Raw genomic sequence first — 16,757 nt, forward strand, 5'->3', positions numbered from 1 at the left:
GGTTCTGAGGACCTGCTGAACACCCCAGAACCCAGCGGGGGGTGGGGTCCGCCTAGATCAGACTCTAGGCTAGTCTCTAGGACCTGACTCACATTATACTGTCTTCTGCCTCCTTGGACCCTGGGCTTCTGTCCTGAGGAGTTACAGAGGCCTGTGGTTCCGACGATCGCACACTATTCTCGATTTCACAGTCAGCCCAGACACCCTCCCACGCGGTGCCCTGGCCCTGAAGTGAGAGCACCGTCAAGCCCTGAGGATCGAGACCTTGTTCAAGAGAACCAGGGATGGAGATGCGCTAAGAGAAGAGGACAGGATAGCCCTGTAACTGAAATGGAATTTTTCCTCTTGGGAATGGTTGCAGAAGGCCTGGGAGGGGGAAGCCACGTGCACGTGTGTGTGTGTGTGTGTGTGTGTGTGTGTGTGTATGTGTGTGTGTGTGTGCTGCTCCACTCGGCTCTCAGTTTTCCACCCAGCCTCCTAGGCCCACTAAGACAGGTCCCTGTGACCTGGAAAAGGGACAGAAGTCCTTCATATGTCCCTGCTATGGACCTGCTCTCGAGCAACCTCTCATAATGTTTCAGGCTTTGTTTTGTCAGCTAATGTTTCAGGTTTTGTTTTCCCACCAAATACTCAGATCTCTTTTCACCTACCGCTTCTGTTTCCACCCACACTACACACAGTTGGTTCTCCTTTGGCCTTTCCTTCCTCTTCACAGACCTTAACTCCCGTTAAGACTCTTTGACCATTTATGCGGTGGAACTCTACTGATGTATCTGAAACTATGTCCCTTAAAGGCAACCTGGACCTGGTGCCATTGAGTCCTGCTCTCTTTTCTTTAAATATAAAAAATGAATTTAAAAATCACTTAGTCTTTATAAGAATGAGAAAGTTCGCATGTTATGGAATGAAGGTTTGTGTCCCTCCCAAAATTCACATGTGACTTCCATGTGATGGGATTTGGAGGTGGGGCCTTTAGGAAGAATGAAGGTTTAAATTAGGCCATGAGAGTGGGACCCACATGATGGGATTAGTGCCCTTGTAGAAAGAGACCAGAGAGCTATCTTCTTCATCTCTCTACCAGGTGAAGATACAGTGAGAAGGTGGCCATTTACAAGCCAGCAAGAGGGTTCTCCCTAGGAACTGAATCTGTGGGCACTTTGAGCTTGGACTTCCCAGCCTCCAGCACTGTGAGAAAAAAATGTCTGTTATTCAGCTTCTCAGTCTGTGGTATTTTGCTATAGTGGCCCAAGCTGACTAAGACAGAAATATAAGAGGAAAATTTAAAACCACAGACTGGCACAGATTACAGTGTTTAAAATGGTCTGGGTGCTCTGGGGAGCAGAGGAGGGAAACAGTATGTTGTACCTCTCCATCTTGGCTTCTGAAACCCTGAGATGTTTCAGAAGGGGATCCAGGCCCCAACTTGGCAACCATCTGAAGAGCTGCAGGACTGGCTGGATCAGGTGTCAGCTGCAGCAGGTCAGCCTGCCAGGTTCTTTATGGCTTCATCCAGGCCCACTACAGCTGAGTCAGACAGGCCACTGCCCAGTGGCAGGACCCAGCTACAGTGTACCCAGCAAGTGTACATTTCCGTTATTAGCAATCAGCCTTGGAAGGCTCACTTATGTTCACCTTGGAAACCTGGGCTTATCTACCTACAGCCCAAGTCTCCTGAGAAGCTGGAGCTCACTCAAGGCAAAACCGGGAACGGTTTCACACCCAAACATTTTCCACTCCTGCATCATCTCTGCTGATAGCAGGTTCCAGGGAGAAAACACAGGGGTGCAAACAACTTGACCAAACAATTCCTCTATTCATTACAAAGCTGTGACTTGCTGATTGGACTTGAGAAGCAATTAAGCAATGGAGGAAAGGAAGGTTTCCTCACCTACTGCTTGTACTGAGGGTATAAGTTACAGATCATCACATTTACCCTTGTAAATAATACAGTTTGATTAGTTTTAGTAGATTAATACAGTTATGCAACCTTCACCACAATCTCACCCACTACTTTTTTTTTTTTTTTTTTTTTTTTTTTTGTGGTATGCGGGCCTCTCACTGTTGTGGCCTCTCCCATTGTGGAGCACAGGCTCCGGATGCGCAGGCTCAGCGGCTATGGCTCATGGGCCCAGCCGCTCCGCAGCATGTGGGATCTTCCCGGACCAGGGCACGAACCCGTGTCCCCTGCATCGGCAGGTGGACTCTCAACCACTGCGCCACCAGGGAAGCCCTCACCCACTACTTTTGATGCATGTGAAATAAAGTGGAATGAAAGTCACTGTACTTTGACTTTGACAATGAAGTAGTGAGCAGAAGTACTGTTTTGCCTGTAGCCTTGTCTCATTTGTACTGGAACTTCATCTTTGCACACAGGTAGCAGGGTGCTTGGCACAAAGTATGGGCTCAATAAATGTTTGCTGAATGAACTGGCATCTATAGTTGTTCAAAGGTGTTAATAGTAATGGCACATTTCCTCCTGTGAAGGGAGGAAAGGGGAGGAAAAAGGGTGAGTGACAGTAGGCAGGACCTGACGCGTGAAGCCCTCGGGGAGGGGGCAGGGAGGAGAAAATGTGAGTTGGCGGCAATCAAGCAACCTCTACAGCTTTGCAGCCTCTGCTCAAAGATCGGTCCCATCTGGCAGCTTCAGCAGCACCTGGGAGCTTGTTAGAAATGCAGAGTCTCAGGCCCACCCCAGAACTACTGAATCAGAATCTGCATTTTGACAAGATCCCCAGGTCATTTGTTTTGCACAGTGAAGTTTGAGAAGCGCTGACAGATATTCTTGGGGCATTCCTAGAACAGGGCGGCAGCCCACCCAGCAGGGGGAAGGTCCGCAGCCATCGGCAGGCGGACTCTCAACCACTGCGCTACCAGGGAAGCCCTCGACAGGGATTTTATAAGGACATTTTAACTAAAAAATCACTTCTCTTAGCAAGCTTCCTTTTACATCTATATTCTATTCAGAGCCCCACTTGTCAATAGTGCTGTCTTCCCAGGCTCCCCTCCCTGTGCTGGCATGCCCACAGAATGCACTGCTCTTGCCAACTCAGAGGAGCCCAGACGTATCAAGGACAGCCCTGCCTCTGTGTCTTGTGCTACTGTTGGTCCCTTTACCAGTAATGCCTCTGTCTTCCCACTGCCCGCTTCTTACCACCTACATACCCAAGACGAGGTTCAAGTGATGTTTTCCCACAAAGCTTTCCCTAGCCACTGCAGACTGCAACTGACCGTTCTTTTCTGAACTCTTAGCCCTATATTTTGTGTACTCTCCACAGTTCTTAGAACATGCTGCATTGCTTTGTTATTTAGCCAGGTAAAAGTCCTATTGTCAGGAGCAGAGGAACACCCAGCTCCTGTATTCCTACAACAAATATCATACCTGGGTCCTAGTGTGTGCTCATTAAACACTTCACAGGTCCTTGCAGAGGTCCAGAGAGGCCCGGGCCACTGCCACCTTCATGGGCTTTTCACAATAACTTCATTTTATATGAAGATACGTGGAAAGTAAATTGATCTTTAAAAATTCCCCCAATACTTTTCTAGCCTTTCGTTTTATGAAAATGCACTCTTTACTGAAGAATATCTAGATTTTGTGTAATGTCAAAATTGTTATGAAATACAGGAAACAATTCAAATACAAAACATTAATAAATATAATTTCTGTCTGTGCATGTGTATAGTGTGCACACACACACACACACACACACACACACACACACACCCCTATTACTAAGCAGCTGAGATTCACCGCAGGACAAAGAATGTCTCCCTTATACGTAGCAAATTTACATATGTCTCACCAAAGCCTGTGAAGGAGGAGAACCTCACCTGACACTAGCATTCTGGTGAGTTTTCACTGAATTTAGCAAACTTTAACTTTTAGCCTCCTTTATCCCCACCTGCCAAGTGAAGATATTCCTATACTTTATATGCTGCTCTAAGACCCTGGGTGAAAAGAAATATTAGTACATGTACTTCTGATGTCCTTCTCTCTTATGCGTGAGGCGCCATCCACATCCTTCATAATCATTCCTTTTAGGGCCACAGGAGTCCCAGTATACCTGTGTGCATTGCAGCAACTTGCAAGACCTTGTCCCAAGATTCACTTCCTATCCAGCCTGAACAGGCTGCTCTTGGAGCCAGCTCTACTGCAGAATTCAGGAGCAGAGAGGACGCTTGTCTGCCAGTGGGAATTGCCATAGAGATGATTGATACCTTTGTAAAATTCTAGTTTTAGAATCTCGCCTCTATCTCTCAATTTGAGGCAGTCTTTTACATTTATAAAAATAAGTTATTGTATGATATGGGAAACTACAAAGACTGCCAATGCCAAGAACCTCTCAGGCTCTAATTCATCAGTGGAACAGCAGCACGTTGAAGGAAGTATTCGCTACTTGGATTCAGAAGACCTGGTTTGAACTCAACTCTGCTACTAACTTGCTGTGTGACCTTAAGTAAAATCATTTCCCATCTCTGAACCTCCATTTCCTCTTTTGTAAAATGAAGATTTATTTTACAATGTGAGATGATAAATATGAACGCACCATACAGTTTGTGAGCTACTAGTGCAAGTAGTGTTGCTCTCTGCAGGCTTCTCAAACTTGAACACGCATCCGAATCCCCTGGAGGACTTGTTAAAATACGGGTTGCTGGGTCCCACCTCTGGAGAGTCTTACTCAGTAGGTCTGACTGGTATCTGAGAATTTTCCTCTCTAGCAAATTTCTCAAGCGATGCTGAAGCTGCTCGCCTGGGGACCACAATTTGAAAACCACTGCTCTACTGAAATCCCAGCCATTTCCCCTCTTACCGCATTATGAATTCTTTAAAGCATAATCTCAACTTGTTGTGATGTCGATAGAGTTTTGGGTCAGCTGGAATTTCAGCCAAAAATACTTGGGCTACTTCCAGTGGTCCCTGATGGGAAAAGTGAAAAACATTACTGATGTTGGAAAGAAAGTGAAATTACTTGGGAGGAAATGTTGGGAGTGAGGTCATAGTTTGAACATTTAATTTTGTTAGTTTGACCAAAACAAAAAATCAAGGAAGGTCTTGAACTTCTCAGGAAAATGCTGATCCCTTAGGAGGAGTTTGCAGTTTTAGGAGAATATTCAAAAGTATACATGTATTTCCTTAATCAAATACTACTAATTACAGATTTTCCTTCATATAGAAAGGTAATATACTACATCAAAGGGTATGTGATTAGAGTTGCTTTTCTGAAAATAGAGATTCTCTTGATCCAGCCATTCATATTCATTTGTCTAGTTGCCCTAGTGGCAAGCACCCTTTTGCGTAATTGCTGGCTTGAGTCAGAGATATGCATAGTACATGTGTAATCTATGGTTGTGGGCTTATAAAGTCTCCCATTTTCATTAAAAGATTGGGACTTACAAAAGCAAAAGCCTCCTAATATTTTCTGATCATAGAAATGTAACAAATACTATTTCTGTCCCCTTGATATTATGTGGACAGAGGATTTTTGCTGGGGAGTCCAGTTGTGCCGAATGAGGAAAGGGTCACGGCACTCATTGAGTTTTTGCGTGTGGAGGTTCTGATCTAGTTCTGAAATTAAGGAAGCACATCTGGACAGAGAGAACTAAGCTAGTATGCCCTCCATCTGAGGCCGGATTAGTTCCATGCTGAGATCGGAGTTAGAATTCTAATGGATCTGAGAAGATTCAGTCTGTTTTGAAGTGGCCCAAGAAGCCGGTTCCAGGTCACTCCTGCTTAGCAACACTCCTGGCATACTGGTTTCATCCGGTGACTGACCCAGGTGAAATGTCCTAGACCCTTTCCCTTCTCTCCTACAGGCCTTCTCAGATTTATCTCAAGCCTTGCAACAACTCTGCCTAAATTGGGCATGACTAAGCACTCCATCTGGATCATATTGCCAGGATTGGTCCCAACTTCTCCAAAAAATGCTACTCCTTAGACACGGTCCACTCATCTCTAGGATTTCTCGTCTACCTTGGGTTGTTACATGAAGCAGAAGGGACCTCCTCAAGTGTTCAGTCTAAGCTTAGGAACATCATTTGTATGTTGATCAGACTCCTCATTGACCTCAAGAAAGGAGGGTGCAGGCATATAGTAACACGAATCAAAATAACGAGAACCAGAGGAGTTGCCACCAGCTGGTTTCGCTTACCTGATTGACAGTAGCTCCGACGGAGCCTTGCAGCACCATCTGAAGCATCTTGGCATCAGGAGGCTCCTGGTTAACGGCAACTGCTAACTGCAGGGTCTTCTTCTTCATATCTTCAATGGCAACTTCAATTGGTGTCAAAACAAACTGAACGTAAGACATAAATGTAGGAAAGTCATTGTCAGGTCTTATAAGCCACGGACAAACCTGGAGCTATGACAAAGAGGACACTGGGTTTGAAGCAGCAGCTAAGAAGGCTTTCAGAGAAATTCAGAATAATCAGGACAGGTTAAGAGGAAGGAAGAGCCTAACATTTCTTGAGGACTTACGTTCCAGGAACTTTTCATGCATTTATGATTTACTTCTTTAAACAACTTCCTATTCTCTCCACCTTGCAGTCAAAGAGGGATTTGTAAGGTTAAGTAAGTGACACAGGTCATAAGTGGGGAGGTCAGATTTTGACCACAATAATGTCCACATTCAAAATCCATGTTTTTTTCTACACTGTTAGGTTTCCTTTCCTATTGTGGAAGAAGTTACTTGACTTATAATTGGGAAAGCTGTTAGAAGCACAGCATTCAAGATTTTCTTCTCCACCATACACACAATTTTGGCATCATGTGTGCCTTTTCTAACTCACCCTGAAGGTGAATTCTCAGTAAAGAGAATTCTCTTAAGGGTCAATCTGCTAGTTGCTAAGTTCTGTTGGCTTGGAGTATGACCTTTTCTGAATTTTACTGATGGATTCATGTCCCCTCCAAATTCAAGTATTTAATTCCTAAACCCCAGTACCTCGGAATGTGACTTTATTTGAGACAGGGTCTTTATAGAGGTAACCAAGTTCAAAGGGGGTCATTAGGATGGGCCCTCATCCAATATGACCTATATGTCTCTACAAGAAGAGGAAATCTGGACATAGGGACATGCACAGAGGGAAGATGACATGAAGAAACACAGGGAGAAGGCAGCCATCTACAAGCCAAGGAAAGAGGCCCAGAATAGATCCTTCCCTCACGTCTTTCAGAAGGAACCAACCCTGCCAACACCTTGATTTTTGACTTCTGGCCTCTGGAACTATAAAACAAGAAATTTCTGTTGTTGAAGCCACCCAGTCTGTGGTACTTGGTTACAACAGCTCTAAAAAACTAACACACTGAGGTTCTTAAGGAACTACAAATGGCCCAGAAAAATTGTGAGGACTCTTACTGGGACCGTGAGTTTATTTCTGTGCTGTGCTGACATGTCCTAGTGCTCAAGAGTCTACAACAGTAAGAAATACAGCAGATGCCTTCTAAGCAAACCTTCTCTCAGCTGAGTCATCAGTTCTGGCTTCCTTTGCCCTCTGTAAAAACCACTCTCTGATGTGGCTGCTGAACACCTGAGCTAGTGGGTGGCTCTCCAGTAACCTCAGCCCCCGTGCTCCTGCCAGGGAGGTGTGTATTCACCACAACTCATCAGTGTTTGTTTACCAACTTGCTTATGCCTGTTACACTTGTTATTTTAATGAGCTAATCTAATTCAATAATGCATAAACTGGTGAACTATGGCTGTGGAAAGAAGAAGAGTTGTTTCTATGAAAACCAAGCTAATGCTTGGGCAAGATGTTATGAAAGCAAGTTGCTATAAAAGATTCCTGTTGGGGCTTCCCTGGTGGCGCAGTGGTTGAGAGTCCGCCTGCCGATGCAGGGGACACGGGTTCGTGCTGCGGTCTGGGAAGATCCCACATGCCGCGGAGCGGCTGGGCCCGTGAGCCATGGCCACTGAGCCTGCGCGTCCGGAGCCTGTGCTCCACGACGGGAGGGGCCACAACACTGAGAGGCCCGCGTACCGTGATAAAAAAAAAAAAAAAAAAAAGATTCCTGTCTTATTAGGTGTGCACAAGACAATGGTAAAAGGCTAGGGGAAAAAAAAAATCATAAAAATCCAGAAGCATTCTGCTCTTATATTGTTTAACAAGGATCTTTAAGCTCTCACTCTGCTTTACAGAAACGCAAACTGAACATCCTGGACATTGCATATGGGTAGACATTGCATATGGTTTATACAAGAAAGACAGTGCTGAATCGTGATCAGCCAACCCTAAATCACAGACAAGGCTGTGGCTCTACACAAAATGAATGACAAATAAGTGCACATGTATATATTGTAAAGTAAAATGTTTTGAGCAGTTTTGTAGCTTGAGAGATTTTCTCCATCAGTGCCATTACAATGAACTTGAAGACTTCTGCTACACATGGAACCAGAAAAAAGAAAGAGGTCTTCCCTGTATCAACATTTAGATAAGGAAACTGAATGAAGATAAGAGCCTTGTGCAACGTCACAGGAGGATGCTGGGACTAGAAGACAACTGGTCTCCTGTCTGACTGGCATGGTGCCCTCTTCCAGCTCAACACAGACTCCTTGGGGCTGCTCACTTGCTGTTCCTGCCTCTGACAATGAACAACAGAACGCTGCCTGAATCACACGTAAGCTTTTAAATATATAAAAATCTAATTAAAAATATTGTAAACTTTGATATTTCATGTAAATTTAACATTAACATATAAAGACATAGTAAGTATTATAATTGCGTACATAGATTTATGCTAAAGATATAACTTTAAAGTACAAAATACTTAAATATAAAGTGTGCTATAAAACATGTAGCGGCCTAAATGGATTCCCTGGCACCACGAGAGTGATACGATAACCAGCATAAATAATATTTCAAAGGCATCCCTTTTTAGATGTGCACCTGAGTCTGCCATGAAGGAGCATGAAGGAGGTTTGTGTGTCAGCCTGGGAGGTGACCCAGGCCCACTCCCTCAGGGGTGGCCTCTGTCCAGAGCCCATTCCCTCCAGTGCCATTACCTCCTCCTTCTGGATGACGCTGATCCTGGTCTTGATGTAGGGGAAGGCGTGCATGGTGGTCAGGACGGTGTTCCTCCGGTACTGCTCGTGCAGTTCTCCCCGAGGCCGGCCCTCCAGGGTGAAGGGGGTGGTGTACATAAACCTCCGCAGATCGAAATTCTTCTCAAAGTAGGTTAGCCTGTCTTTCATCTCATACTCGTCAAAGTAGGGCTCCACAAAAGTGATCTGTATGTAGGCCTGAGGGGGTAAAGGTAAGGGATGAGCTGGTCTGCAAACTTCCACCCAGGATGCACTGGGGGGCACGCGGAACACAGAGGGGCAGCACCACCCCTCTGCGCTCACAAAAGCCACGGAAGCTGAAAGCATCTGGCGAGACATCAGCCATCGGCCATCCTTCCTCTCCACCCCAGGGATATGAGAGACGGGACTGGGAGAAGGGACGGGAGTGCGCCCGTGTGAAGTCAGGTCCACAAGCTGCCCCTCCTAGCAGAGCTGCTGATCCAACTGAAACTTGGTATGAGAGTTTGCAAACTGCTATTCAGAAGAAGCAAAGCTTTCCTTTTCAGAACAACTATGACCACTGCAGGTTTATGAGAATGGCCAAACTAAAGCAACTGACAACACCAAGGGCTGAGAAGGATGGGGAGCAGCTGGAGTGTTCACACACTGATGGCAGGAATGTACGGTGGTACAGCCACCTTAGGGAACAGGTCGTAGTTTCTTATATAGTTAAATTATACTGACCATATGACCCAGCAATCCCACTCTGGTGCACGTGCCCAGTAGAAATGAAGACTTGTATTTACACTAAACCCTGCACACAGATGTCTATAGCAGCATTATTCACAATAGACAAAAAACAGGAACAACCCAAATGCCCCTCAAGTGGGGAATGGATAAACAAACGGTGGTACATCCTTACAGCAGAATACTACTCAGCAATAAAAAGGAATGAACCACTACAAGACGGATGAATCGCAAATGTATCGTGCCAAGTGAAAGAAGCCAGACTCAGAAGGCCCTATGATTCCACTTATTTACTGTATCACTCCATTTATGTGGCATTCTGGAAAAAGCAAGACTACAAAGACAGAATGCAGATTAGTGACTGTCAGGGGCTGAAAACAGAGGGAGGGAATGAATACAAAGAGGCATATGGGGAAATATTTTGCGGTGACGGAACTTTTCTGTCTGATTTTGGTGGTGGCTCCACGTGCTTGTCAAAATTCATAGAAATAAACACCAAAAAAGTGAATTTTACTGCACCTATTTCATTAAAAATACGTACACACATACACACGAACACACACACACATACTATGAAGAAGAGCACTTATTTAGAAAGAAGGCCTTGGGCTTCCCTGGTGGTGCAGTGGTTGAGGGTCCACCTGCCGATGCAGGGGACACGGGTTCGTGCCCCGGTCCGGGAAGATCCCACGTGCCGCGGAGCGGCTGGGCCCGAGCGCCACACCTGCTGAGCCTGTGCTCTAGAACCCGTGAGCCACGGCTGCTGAGCCCATGTGCCACAACTATGGAAGCCGGTGAGCCTGGAGCCTGTGCTCCGCAAGGGTAGAAGGCACCGCGGTGAGAGGCCTGTGCGCCGCAGCGGGGAGTGGCCCCTGCTTGCCGCAAGTAGAGAAAGCCCACGCACAGCAACGAGGACCCAACTCAGCCAAAAATAAATAAATGTATTAAAAAAAAAAGAATAACAATGACTATCGTCACTGCAATACCCACCCACTGAAATGGATGGATGAGGTCACTGATCTCAGACCATAAATCACTATTGAGTGTGATGAAATCTGGCTGTAATTCTGGCTGCAGATTCTCATTTAAAACTCTCACAACCAACTTTGGGCGTTTTAACAGAGGGGAAAAGAGCATCGTATCAGGGATGTCACTGGTAACTCTATGTGGCATGTGCTGTGCCCAGATCACTGTGGGCACACAGCCAATCCTGTCTTTCAAAGACGTCAAACATTTCTGTGTGAAGCTTAGCTCAGCTACTTACCACAGTTATTGCTTCCAGGCTAGATTAGGGAGTGTATCTGAAGTGAGTGAGTCCTTTGAAATGTGTAGAAAAACAAACTCTTAGATTTGGACACTTCTCCCTACTTGCATCATCTTCATAATATCTTGGAGGACAGAACTGAGAGAAGAGTCTGAACTCTTCATTTTATAGGCCTGCCAGATAATGACTGCTCCTCTGTCCCTCAGCCCTTAAAAATACCTTGAACTTGCATTATTTCCAGCAGCTTAGAAAGCTCTCTCATGTGCATATCTGTCTGTGAGCTGGGCTGAGTGGGTAGGCATCACCTGTGGTATAATAAAGAATGTATCGGGGCTTCCCTGGTGGCGCAGTGGTTGAGAGTCCACCTGCTGATGCAGGGGACGCGGGTTCGTGCCCCGGTCTGGGAAGATCCCACGTGCCGCGGAGCGGCTGGGCGCGTGAGGCATGGCTGCTGAGCCTGCGCGTCCGGAGCCTGTGCTCCACAACGGGAGAGGCCACAGCAGTGACAGGCCCATGTACCGCAAAAAAAAAAAAAAAAGTGTCTGGTATTTGTCCTTCTTTCCTGGCACAGCTTCAAAAACCCTTGGAATTTTCTGAGTGATAGAAGTGTCTTTGTTATTCTCATGAGGTAATTCATGGTGGGTCCCTAGATGGCTTCAGGATGGTGGCTGGTCATCGAAAAGAATGAACTTCTGATTAGAGATCTGAGACTCTGGGCCAGCCTGACTGCTGGGGTAGGAGGGGGCTGGAGATTGAGTTCAGTAATGTAGTTGATGATTTAATCAATCATGCCTATGTAATGAGACCCCAATAAAAACCCTGGACACCAAGGCTTGGTAGACCTTCCCGGTTGGTGAACATATTGACATGCCAGGAGGGTGACACGCCTGGACTCCACAAGGAGAGGGCATAGAAACTCTGGGATACATCCCAGATCTTGCCCTATGTGTACCCTTTATCATGAAACTATAATCATCAGTGTAGCCCTTTTCTGAGTTCTGGGAGGCATTCTAGTGGTTTATCTACTGAGAGGTGCTATGGGAACCCACAAATTTATATTTGTCTGGTCAGAAGTGCAAGTGGCCTGGGGTCCCACTTGAGGCTGGTGTCTGAAGTTAGGGCAGTCTCCGCAGGACGAGCCTGTAACTGGTGGAGTCTGACCCTAACTCTGGGTGGTGAGCATCAGAATTGTATTGCAGTACACCCAACTGGGGGTGAGACAGAATACACCCTCACTTGAAAAGTGAGGAAACTGAAGTCCAAGCCCTTTTCATCATTCCTCCAACAGCACAATGACCCTGCACTTGGCTGAAAAGAAGGCCTCCACCAAATGCTGTCAGTGAGAAGTTTGTATCTTTTCAACATATTTTAAATTGAGAATTCAAGGTTTTAATAGAAGGGCAATAAAAAGAAGTGACTAAAAGTGCAGGTTTGGGAATTCCCTGGTGGCGCAGTGGTTAAGAATCCGCCTGCCAATGCAGGGGACACGGGTTCCAGCCCTGGTCCGGGAAGATCCCGCATGCCGCAGAGCAACTAAGCCCGTAGGCCACAACTGCCTGTGCTCTAGAGCCTGCGAGCCACAACTACCGAAGCCCGCGCGCCTAGAGCCCGTGCTCCACAACAAGAAAAGCCTCCACAGTGAGAAGCCCGCGCACTGCAATGAAGAGTAGCCCCCGCTCACTGCAACTAGAGAAAGCCCGTGCGCAGCAATGAAGACCCGACACAGCCCAAAATAAATAAATTAAATAAATTTTTTTTAAAAAAAGAATCTTCTGGGGCTTCCCTGGTGGCGCAGTGGTTGAGAGGCCGCCTGCCGATGCAGGGGACACGGGTTCGTGCCCCGGTCCGGGAAGATCCCACATGCCGCGGAGCGGCTGGGCCCGTGAGCCATGGCCGCTGAGCCTGCACGTCCGGAGCCTGTGCTCCGCAACGGGAGAGACCACAACGGTGAGAGGCCCGCGTACCAAAAAAAAAAAAAAAAAAAAAAATCTTCTTTAAAAAAAAAGTGCAGGTTTGAGGATGACAGACCCTGAGTTTGAATACTGGTTCTGACACTTGCATGATCTTGGAAAGTTGCTTACCCTTTCTTTTCTCATCTGTAAAATAGGAATAACAACACTTATTTCAAAGGGCTTTAGGAGGATGAAATGAAATGGTGTACGTAAAGGGTCTAATGTAGTGTCAGGCACACAGTTGATCTTTAATAACTGGTAGCTCCTATGATGATCCCTGCCTTTGAGTATTGTTTCTTTAAGACCTAACCAAATAGTAGTTAAACCGTAGACAAAAAATATTCGGCTGCATTGAAATGACTTGAAGAGTCCAGACAGAGGAGGTCATGTTATGTTTTTGGGTGTAGAACATAGGGAATCAGAGCCTGATGGTTGTTTTTTGCAATTTTCCCATACCTTGTTAGGGTCCAACTTGGTTTTGTCCACAGGAGCAGAGTCTTTTATCACTTCCACAAATTCTGCACCAAAACATTGACTATAAAATCCCTAGGCAAGAGAAACCAACAGATTATAAAGGTTATTTTAATATATTGCAACTCTTTGTCTCTCAGAAGTGGAATACGTTTGGAACAAGTGTAAGGGAGAATATGCTCTTTGATTACCGAAAGTCCCTCTGAGCTAATGAGGCAAGTTCAGCATTTCCTGAGACAAAAATAAAAACATAAGGAAGTCCAGCATTGCAAACTGATATATGCTTCCCTATAAACTGTATGCTTGACATCTAATTCAACCAACATCATCATATTTCCTAAAGACGCTCCAGGGGCATGGAACTATTTATTTCTTGCCTTTTGTACCCTAGGGTTTTGGAGGTCACCAGGCTTCCCATAATGGGACAAACCACAGCACACAGGAAGATAAAATATATGCTTCTAGTACTAAACTGGGGAAACATATTAGGGAACCAAGTGGCCTGGGGTCAATTGCTAATTCCTCTCATGAGCTGAACTTTGGGCAAGTCACCCAACCACTCTGAGCCGTGGCTTCTTCGGGTCAAGTAAGGATTAAAGTCTCTTGTCTCATTTGGCACGGATGGGGCAATTTGACAATGAAAGGGTTTTAAGTTTGACAGCCACGAAAGGGCATAAATTCAAAGCAATAGCAAGAAAGCAAAGAAGTGAATCTCTGGTTGTTGTCAGCAGTTCAGGGGAGCCCAGTTATTCGGTCTGAGATGGTTTTGTTTTGAGGGCACCCCTTGGCTTTCCTCCTGAGCTCTTAGTGCTTGGCCCTTTCAACGTCTGCTTCTTTTTTCCTCACTTTTCTCTATGCTGTTTCTCCTTTTCTCCAGCCTTTCCTCCAAGAACATGCTGCTCTCTTCTGCTGCGTTACGGATCAAATATAAACAGCAGGTTGGATTGGGGCTGCCAGCCCATGTAATGGGACACTGACTCTGATTATCCAAAGAGGGGTGCTCCTTGGTCAGCAGGGAGAGTTCATTTGTTCCAGGTCACAGCAGGCCTCTAGTCAAGCATCTCCGTGTCAGAAGTGGGAAGTGCTGTCTGGTGACACCAGAAGGATGACCACAGCATTTTCTAGGGGTAATTTGATAATTTGGCCCAATGACTTCAAAGTCAAGATGATAAACTTCAAGCTGAACAACTATTACTAAAATTTGGAAAGGTTTATAAGAAAGCACATGACATTGATTGAATGTGGATGGTCCTGAAAATAAATATTCACCATATACACGTACAAAGTTTGAAAAGTATGTACAGAATCTTAGGGGAAAGCTATCCTTATCTTGCTTTACCTCATGATCTCACCTAATATCTTGATATTATACAAGCAATGGGGGAAACTTTATATATGGATCAACGAGGAATCCATGACTCTTGGTTTTGTGGTAATGACCCACTCTAACCTGTCTGTGTAAAGCACACAATGTCAATTACCCGGAATCACTCGGCTTACCTCTAGTCTATGAGAGATCTCAGGAAGCTTGGTAATTGCAGGCTCTTTGTAAACAAATTCCTTCTCATCCAAGTCCCCAAATCTGGATCCGTAGAAACCAACTCGAAAGTAGGTTCCAAACATTCTCTTATGACCCTGATGAACAAAATAAGAAAACCTCTCCTTAGTTATGTAATTCATGAGGATCCACTGAGATGAGAGGGCAGGAGGCTTCTCTTGTTGGGTTATAAAGCATTCTATTCCTGTGGCTAATACAAACAGAATTCACTCCTTTAAAAAGTTTTTTTAATGTTTATGGAATAAACTTGGGAAATAATGGCAAAAAAAAAAAAAATCCCATGAAAGATTTCTAGGACTTCTCTTAAGTGAATTTAAGATTTTCACATTCCTGGTTGTAAAGTAATTCAAGCGGCCTTCTTTCACGGTTTGAATCACGGTCCTCTGTCTATTCTCAGCCCTCTTCCGTGTGATAGGAGAGAGCTACAGTAATGATGCCCTTAAGGTAAATCACTCCCTAGAGAGGAAGGAGGGCTAAGCATCTCTGAGACAGGGTCACCTGCTGCCAGATTATAGGACCTGTTAGCCAGGATGCCCCCGCTACCTTGCTAATGATGCTGTCAAAGGCCTTCTGCAGCTTCTCGTGGGTGGAGGTCAGCTTCCGGAAGTCTCGATGAGCTTCCAGGATGGGGATGACCAGCTTGTAGACCTCATTGACCGTCTCGTACAGTCCTCCCTTGGAAAGAGGAGAAAAAAATCAAAGAGAATTTAATCCACTGGAAACTTAAAAGAGCAACCAGAGTGCATTAGGCATTGGAGAACGGATTTATTGGGGCACCACAATATTTTATAGAGCAGGAATAAAGTCTGAGCATCTCTGGGATGGCTGTAGCATTCAAACTGAACTAGACACACTAAATGGTCCTATTTGATAATGTTAAGTTGGAAAAGGGGGTTTCCTGGGGAAAAAAAATAGGACAGGAGACTGGCAGCAGGAACTAAGAACAATTCAGGAAGGCAGCTTTAGCATATTTAAATGTCAACAGGGGTCCTCCTGTAGCCAGATGTTCATTGCGTTCCTGAAAAGAGTTAGGGGTCTAACTACCTGGTTTTCTAGAATTCCAGGAAAAACAAGAGTATCTTGGACTTTATGTGAATTCTGAAAGGGAAAGCTGGAAAAAGAGAAGACAGTCAAAAGAATAATTAAAATACATAGATTGTAGGATGGAAACTTGGGAATGAAAAGTAGAGAAGAAAGAAAAATATCAAGATGAAAACAAAACTGGATCAGCTAAACAGAGTGAAGTATTAAATATCTGCTTGGCTTAAAATTTGAGGGAGGGCTTCCCTGGTGGCGCAGTGATTGAGAGCCCGCCTGCCAATGCAGGGTACGTGGGTTTGAGCCCTGGTCCGGGAAGATCCCACATGCCGCGGAGCGGCTGGGCCCGTGAGCCATGGTCGCTGAGCCTACGAGCCACAACTTCTGAGCCCGTGAGCCACAACTACCGAAGCCCCTGTGCCTAGAGCCTATGCTCCACAACAAGAGAAGCCACAGCAGTGAGAAGCCCGCGCACCACAATGAAGAGTAGCCCCCACTTGCTGCAACTAGAGAAAGCCTGTGAGCAGCAACGAAGACCCAGTGCAGCCAAAAATAAATAAATAAAATGAATTTATTTTAAAAAAAAATTTGAGGGAGTAGGGAAACTATGAAAATGAACAACATACTTTCTTCCCTGCACTGAATCTCAATGACTTAATCTATATATTTTTAATCTCTACATATTTTTCTCTTATTAGGAGTGTTTAGACCCAGATTAGGTTAATGCGGGGAGT

At 45.3% G+C, this 16,757-nt stretch overlaps 1 protein-coding gene across 3 annotated transcripts in view; it reads right to left on the reverse strand.

The window, feature by feature from the left end:
- Nucleotides 1-16,757, reverse strand: part of DOCK8 (dedicator of cytokinesis 8) — a 223,036-nt gene that overhangs the window by 8,212 nt on the left and 198,067 nt on the right. For all 3 annotated transcript variants that reach the window (XM_079926384.1, XM_079926385.1, XM_079926386.1), the window contains 6 exons: nt 15,529-15,660; nt 14,928-15,062; nt 13,413-13,502; nt 8,994-9,230; nt 6,147-6,290; nt 4,809-4,915 (listed from right to left, as the gene is read on the reverse strand). In XM_079926384.1, coding sequence (XP_079782510.1) covers nt 4,809-4,915; nt 6,147-6,290; nt 8,994-9,230; nt 13,413-13,502; nt 14,928-15,062; nt 15,529-15,660 — 845 coding nt within the window. The remainder of the gene's footprint in view (nt 1-4,808; nt 4,916-6,146; nt 6,291-8,993; nt 9,231-13,412; nt 13,503-14,927; nt 15,063-15,528; nt 15,661-16,757) is intronic.

Source organism: Stenella coeruleoalba (assembly GCF_951394435.1).
Source record: "Stenella coeruleoalba genome assembly, chromosome: 7".
Lineage (NCBI taxonomy): Eukaryota > Metazoa > Chordata > Mammalia > Artiodactyla > Delphinidae > Stenella > Stenella coeruleoalba.